The 7801-nt window shown below is 44.4% G+C and overlaps 1 protein-coding gene across 1 annotated transcript in view; it reads right to left on the bottom strand.

Annotated features, from left to right (window-relative positions):
* Positions 1-216: 216 nt before the first annotated feature.
* Positions 217-7801, bottom strand: part of SUGP1 (SURP and G-patch domain containing 1) — a gene marked incomplete at its 5' end in the record, with an annotated part of 17452 nt that continues 9867 nt past the window's right edge. Inside the window, 6 exons of the mRNA XM_010167552.1 lie at positions 217-243; positions 779-908; positions 2359-2504; positions 3332-3438; positions 3694-3871; positions 4500-4606. Of these exons, the coding sequence (XP_010165854.1) occupies positions 217-243; positions 779-908; positions 2359-2504; positions 3332-3438; positions 3694-3871; positions 4500-4606 (695 nt within the window). The remainder of the gene's footprint in view (positions 244-778; positions 909-2358; positions 2505-3331; positions 3439-3693; positions 3872-4499; positions 4607-7801) is intronic.

Below are 7801 nucleotides of genomic sequence, written 5' to 3'. Positions count from 1 at the left end.
CGGCCTTGTAACGACACGGTTGTCATGACACTCGAGTGTGCAGCGAGTGGGCTTGCAGGCCTTTCTTCTGGGTGAAAGATGGGATTGTGACTTCAGTTAAGTTTGACAATATTAGCAAATAAGAGAATGAGAATGCAGTTTCATAACATTTCACAGTAAAGTTACAATTGTTTTGAAAATACCTCGCCCCCCCCCCCCAAAAAACCCCCCCCATTCTCAGTAGTAAGGTCGTCGTGGATTGTTCTGTGGGGAATAACAAGAGAAAATTAATCAAAATTGCTGTCTGCACAGAACAATGAGCATCTGAGCTTAATTATCTGAAAAACCCACCGAAATGTGACATTTCTGACAGTGAAACCTGAGGTTTCCCCATCAAAAAACTACAAGTGTAGCTTTGTAGGTGTGCTGGGATGCTGAATGCAACAGAGGCAAATGCAAACTTACAGGCTTTTTGCAACCAGGAAAACAATTATTCAAAATAAACCACGGATTCACAGACAACTCATCCACATCCTTTGCGTGTGGAGTTTATACCAGATAAAATGAAAATCAGAGGCTTTTGTAGTTAAAAAATAAATCATAGTAAGGAAAATTGTGTATCCGTGGATGCTTTGGTAGCGATAATTTGATTCAGCATGAGAATAGACTCAAAGAGAAACTTTCACAGCATTTGCTGTCTTGGCTAAGCACTAGAAATACTCCCACCCTTATGAGACACACACAGAGAAGCCTCAGGGGATTTGTCACTGTGCCTGCTCTGGTTTTGGGATCACCTTACCAATGGGTTTGGTCGGAAGCGGTAGGCGAGCATCATTCGTTTCCGGAATGCTTCATACTCATCATCCTCCTTGGTCAGCTCAGCGGGACGATCGATGCCAAAACCAGCTCCATCCACAGCAGTAGTTCCCCTGTTTGGAAAGAGGGAACAAAGCCTCTGAGGTGAGATGTGACAGATCACCTTTCCTTTTCACCAGAAACACCCACTGCCTCGTTGTCAGAGCTCGGAGAACAAGGAGCAGGGAGCACTGGGCATCATCACAGGGAGCGCGGTGCATCGAGACTGACAGCTGATACCGAGCAGCTTATTGCATTTGCCACGTTTCTACGTTGCTCTTCCAAATCAGTGATGCTTGCTGTTGTTAGATGGAAGCAGTAGTGTCAACATATATTTACTTAACCTTTTACAGCTGGAACAGAAATACTGTCCATGCTTTGGATGCCTCCCTGACCAGCAGACTAAAAGCTTTGGCAACCCAACGCGTTGACTGATACCTCGCCGATCGAAGGTACACAGAACTGTTCACCAACGTGCCTGCCTCCACTGTCCCTTCACTCCAGAACAGTCCAAAAGCAGAAGCAGTTCCTTTCCATCTGCAGCAGCACCTTCTTATCCATTCTAAGAACATCAAAGATGGTAGAACTCAAGCAAATCACAACCCTTCTTCAACCCTGTGATGGACCAAAACTGCCTGCCTTCAGTTGTCCGCAAGCCACGCTGTTTTGATCACAGCGATCTTTTATCACAGGACTTCTTTGAACCAATAAGCACGTTGCCAGAGAGATCTTCTTGTGAAAGAAGAGAAGAGCTTTGTAGAGATACTTTCTATCATGCAGTAAACAAGTAACTCTTATTTCTAAAAGCATCTAATGCTAAAAAACAATTCAGAGTGTTTCCTATCCCCAATATTTGGTTTTGAAGTTCAGCATATGTTACCACCAGATGAGCCACCTAAAAAGAGATGCTCATTTATTTTTGGCTAGAACTCTCATAAAGCTTTATTATATACAAAGTGTGATTAAATCAGAAAACTTCTGGGCAAAAGAGTGACGTCAAGGCAGCTGCATGATGATTCAGTCTGATCTGAACTGAAACATCTTATCTAGCAGTAGCAAATCCTGGTCGTTGCCTTTCACCCACAGCAGCCAGTGATGGTGCTTCAGATGTAAAAGGCACGTTTTTAATACTTAAATAAATTTGTGACTTTAAAGACATGACTTAATCCTCACATGCCCTGGGAGAGGTGAGGTGCAGACAAGTGTTATCTTCATTTTATAGATGGGGAAAGTGGGGAGAAGGCACCTCTCAGAAGAGTGCACAATGCAAATTGAGATTAGAAACAGAATATTCTTGGCTCGGATTGTGCCTGAGATAAAGTAACAAACCCACCCCTTGGGGGAAGGGAACCCCAAAGAAACAAGAAATTATTTTTCTCCTTTGCTGTGAGGATTCCATATTCTGCTCAAGTGATGAATTACAGGCACTTTCATCACAGCTGCTTCCAGTAGGCTAGAGTAGGAGCATCAATTATCAGCCCAAGAGGAAAGGACTTAAATCAATAGTAGAAGAACTCTGCTTACTTGCTGACTGGGTTTTTAATCCCCTGTCCCTCAGAGCCAAGTCCCTCGCCTTCCTTCCAGCCCATCTTCATTAGCATTTGATAACCTATGTTTTCCACAGTCAGTTTGAACTCTTTGTATTCAGAATAATCTGGCTCCCGTCCTTCCTGCAGAGACACAAAAAGTAGTGTTGGTTATTTTTCATATGCACTGATCTTTGTGGGCCAGAGGAGGGGAAAACCAGCTTCAAAATTAGGATGGTTCTGGCAAAACATTTAGTAACTAGCATGGTTTCTTGGGATTCCAGTCTGCCCCACCACAGAGGTGGTAAATAGGTAAATGATAAAGCACTGTGACATCATCTGCAAGAAGCAGGGAATGCTACTTTGAGATTAAGCTGAGAAATATTTAGCTTCCAAATTTCAAGTTGCTCCTGGATCAAGCTTCAAATACCGTTCTTATTTAAGCCAGAATCTCCAGGGAATGTCAGACCCCGTGCTGGTTACAAGAAAACATTAGGAGGGATGCTCCAGCATCAAGAAGTTCTACAGTTTGGGAAGAATTGGCAGGTATTGAGGTGTTTTGCATAAGCTTTTTACAGACTTTTATGTTTGAACTTTACTGCAATCGTCTGCATAAAAATTTTCTAATTTTCCTTGCTTGGAATCAGCAACCACTTATCTCTGAAACAGGAGCAGCAGACAAATGGTGGGTGGTCTGAGAGGCTCGTCTGTAATTCCAGCTAACCCCCCCCCCCGCACTCCAAGACTATCCCAATAGTCTGCTCCTTAATTTGCTACAGTTGTTTCTCTGCAAAGAGCAAAAAACCAACTCCTTGTTCTCTCCAGAAGTAACAGAGCTCCCAGTGTAAGGGCAGAAGTACCTCAAGGCTGCAAGGTAGCTAAGGGCTGAAGCATGCTTGAGGTCTTTCCCTCCCTGCCACGGGACAAGTGTGAAGCATTGCCACCACCCTGTGAAATCTCTGCTACTTCACCTTCAATGCTTTGAACGTCTCCATAAATTTCTCCAGCTCGTCAGGTGGAAGAAAGTCTCCGATGAAATGTTTCCCTCTGCCCATCTGGGTCAGCTGCTCAGCCCACTCTGCCCAAGACACAGAGAGAAAAGAGCAATAAGGCAGCGTTCTCTGACTTGGAATTTCAGAAGGTTTGTGAAGCATAAAGCCTCACAACACCCGACGGTTATTATCTCCACTCAACAGGCAGGGAAGTCACAGCACAGACCCGTGAAGAGTGACCCTGCAACTCCCACGCCAACAATGTGATCTCAGACATCTCCCTCTGGAGGCCTTTGTGCAACCACAGAGCGAGACGTCTGCACGGCAGCAACCCCACACACCTCGTGTCTTGTCCATCTCCATGCGCCGCAGCTGGTGCTCCCACGTTCCCAGCTCACTGTCCACCTCTTCGTCGCTGTCATAGCCGTGTTGGTGCTGCTGAATTGCCTTTTCCCACATCATCTGCATCTCCTGCATGGCTCGCTTGTGCTTCATGATCATGTCATACATCTGTTGCATCTAGGGGAAGAGAGGCAACAGCAAATTGAGGGAGAGAACTCGTTCCCAGGCAGCAGAGCCCGCGCCCGCCCCAGCTGCTGTATGGAATATGGGTTATGACAACTACAAATCCCAACGGGCAGCGCTGCTGCTTGATCCGATCCGCTCCCTTCTCAGATCAAACAGGAACATTCTGGGCTGGTTCCTCTGACAGAAGTACCTTGATATTAACACTGAGGACTGCTGCCATCCCATCATCCCCACACAGTTTAAACATCACCCTCACATTCTGGAAAAAGCTAATTCTGCTCTCATTCACCCCCCCAAAGCTTCCAAGTATCCGCTCACCTTCTCCCCACCGCTGAAGCAATACCTAACCAGCTGCAGATGTGACACAACAGACCTTATAGATTTTGGGGTTTAGTTTGGTAGGACAGCAATTGGCTGGCTTAATTCATATTCCCCAAAGTCCTCTAGTATTTCTGCTGACTGCAGCACCACATGATTCTTAGGCATTCAGCACAAATCCTAGAGATTTATTTGTGGGCCTCTTTGCTATCCCCACCTCCACGTTCCCATCTAACCCAACCACGCTGCAACGCAATATGCTGGTACACAAATGAATTTGGAAATCATTTCAGGGTGTTACCTCCTGCTGCTCCTTCAGCTGTTTCTTCTGGGCTTCGGAGAGCTCCGTCACACCCACCAAACCAACCGGTTTCCCTTTTTCATAACCAAGACCCTTGAGGTCCTGAACTGTAATAAGCACATGTTAAAAGACTTTCAAAAAAATCCGAGACAGCTGTTGAGATCAGCAAAACCCTATCTCAAGATCCCCATATGAAGTTTTACACTCATTTCCATGGTTCCAGCATTGAGACACTTCACTGAAGAACAACTCAGGAACCAGAGGAGCGGAAAGCCACCGAGTCACATCTCCTTCACCAGCCAGCTTGGAGCATTCCCTCACCCTGGTCCATATCACGTTAGCAGACTCACAAACTATGTCTGACACCCCAGGAGGTCACACTGCATGGCAATCTGCCACAGCACACTTTAAAAATCATTCCTCTTTAAGATTAATTCCCCTCATAAGGCTTCCTCATGAACCCCAGCCACGGCAAAGAGTGATACTTAATTATTCAGAATGGAGTGAGGAGCAGATCTGAGCCTGTCAGCACATTGTCCAATCTGTGCACGTAAGTGGCTGCTGATTACTATGTAAACAGCGACTTCATTCCAAATGAAAAGCAAATGACCACATTAGAATAAAGACATGAACATTATGCTGCTTTTGGAAGTTGCTATTCCCCAAGGAGATTTTAGTTTCTAATCTACAGGCTCAAGAAGAACATTGCCAGGGATGTTGCCCCTGCTTTCAAAGAAGGGGCATTTTAAGGCTCTGCTTGACAATCCCATTGATGTATCCTCCTCCTTTTTTTGTAACATCCCCTATTGGAAGCTCCTCCTTTGGAATGATTTTTGCCTGTTGTATCAGATAAGCCCTGAAATTAAATACTAACATTATCCAAGCAGGGCACCTACTGATTTAAAATGACCATACAGCACTCTGAGTTCAAAGGGCAAGATAAAAGAAAGAGAGGGGGGGGAAAAAAAGGAAGCCTATTTGTAATTGTTGCACCATGAAAGGAAGTAATAGAAACACTGCTGGGGCTGCAAAAAAAAAGAGATTTACAATGGAGATTGCCTTGCAAACTTGGGTCATATATATCTAGCAGGGCTGGCAGCTCCCCTCTAAAGCACCTCAGAGCTAAGATCCCAACAGTTAAATATTTAAGGGATTACAAGACGACACACAACCGCGCTCGGAAGCGCGTGGCATTTTTCAATACAAGGAAAAGGATTTCTTCCTAATGACTGCAAAAACCTCCATCTGAATGGAAGTCCAGGCTACAGTTAAATGATGCTACATTAATTATTCATTATCTATTAATTATGAAGCCCGATAATAATAGGATCATTGTTCATGACACCAAATGTCTACACAGCATGCTAATTAGGCCCCAGGGGTCGTCTTCTCCCTTCCTCTTATTTGCACTCAGGGCAATTGATCTGAGGGACTCTTATCTCCCCTCCTTTCCCCCCCCGCATGCTTTTAGCTGAGGACGTCAGGATTGGCAAGTGGTTTCCTTAATTCCAACCTCCCAAGGAGAACATAAAACAGCGCATCCACCCTCCCTCACACAGCTCCAGCCTCTGCACATTCGCACCAGCGCCGGGAGTCAACTCTGCAGGAAGAGTTATGTAAAACACTGCAAGAGATTTTTCTAAAAAGCCATGTTCTGCTCAGCCTGGTGCTAGGGATATCCAAGAAATAAGAGCAAATAGGAAAAAAGAAACCTATAGATTCTTGGTAAACAGCCCAGTTTGTGTCTTGGAGATCACTGAGATTTGGAAAGAGTTTTAATGAACACATCACGCCTACTCCATGTAAAGAATCTGTTAGGTGAGACTGGGGCACTTCAGCATGAGCCCCAGTCAAAGATTCACCTCCTGCTTCAGGGCATGGGAAAGCTTTCTCTGAATACACTGAGGAAGACTCTCTGCCCTTCACAGAGGTCAGCAGCTCTTTGGCTTAGTTCTGAATTGCATAAACACTCAGGCTAAGAGCCAGGCATGGCTCTAGGGGCCCACAAGCTGGTGGTTTGCCAGCATATATAACCACCTTAAAGGAGAAAGGTGAGACTGTAGCATCATCTTTTACTCCCCAGAAAGCATATGTCACCGCTCCTTCTTGTGCTAAAACTACACCTGGTTTGTCTGGCTGCTCTGGGACCTCGTGCAGACTTGATGCTGAGATGATGCTAAAAGAGTCACTGCAGAAATTTAACTCTGGGAGATAATTTTGTAGTCTTGGACTAAAGTATCACAATACAGGCAAAGTTGAGAGAAAAAGCAAAGCTCCACTCCAAGTCCCCATCTGAAGATAGAAAAGTCTATTCCTAAATAAGATCAGCCCATGAATTTGCATAAAAATAGATAGGATTTCTAAGTTCCTTACATCAGTCTAGCAAATGGTATGCAAAAGACAAGGAGGGGCTTCTCAGTCTGATGTTCAGCAGGCCTGGGAAAAATACATTTTTTTTTTTTTTCCTTGAATGACATCAGCTTTGCCTACAGGGTTAATGGTGCAGTCTGTCTGCAGCATTGGCAGAAGACTACCTGAAGGTTTATCCCTTTCCCACACACCCAAAGTGGAGCTTGTTACAAGAGAAGTGAATGTCCTTTAAGGACAGCAGAAGAAATCCCAATACAGAAGTGCCTGGGTTGTTTTTTTTTTTGCTTCATAGTCTGAAGATCTTACTCAATTAAAACTAATCAGGCCCAAACCAATCTAATATCAGGTTTCAGAAAATTCTAACAACAGCCTGTAATTTCCCATTAGCCCACAGAGTTCACTAATCACACCATCTCTGTTCTGTTCAGCTCTTCAGATATATTAGTCCCTGCAGTCCGTATGGAGTTAAGTGTTTTGATATCAATACATTTAAGAGGAGCCTTGTTTCTGTCCAAAAGGGCTCCACTTTCCCCTCTCCACGATACTGATTTATTACTAAGAGTAGACAGAAAAAGAACCAGAACAATCCTCCACTAATTCCAAAACAATTGCAAAGGATAAAAGACTAAGACGTGGATATTTAAGTTACCAAAGCATAATGTGCAACTCTCAACCTTCCACAGGACCAGGGGTGTAATTTGGAATTCTCTTTACCTGTCAGGTTGAAGATGTTAATTCTAAAAAGGGATTAGTCCATCTGAACCAGTTAAAAAAAACCAAACCCAAATCCTTCCTCCTGCAGAGCATTAACAGCGCATTAACGGTTGATTTGTGATGCCTGGCAAATTGTTTGCTGTCCTTTTCTTCTACTTGACATAAAGCCCTGCAGAAAGTGAGCGTGAACACAACGAGCACGTCCCTGTCTAATTAAG

Source organism: Antrostomus carolinensis, unplaced genomic scaffold (assembly GCF_000700745.2).
Source record: "Antrostomus carolinensis isolate BGI_N321 unplaced genomic scaffold, ASM70074v2 scaffold8485, whole genome shotgun sequence".
Taxonomy (NCBI): domain Eukaryota; kingdom Metazoa; phylum Chordata; class Aves; order Caprimulgiformes; family Caprimulgidae; genus Antrostomus; species Antrostomus carolinensis.
This window is presented reverse-complemented; position numbering and strand designations above follow the sequence as displayed.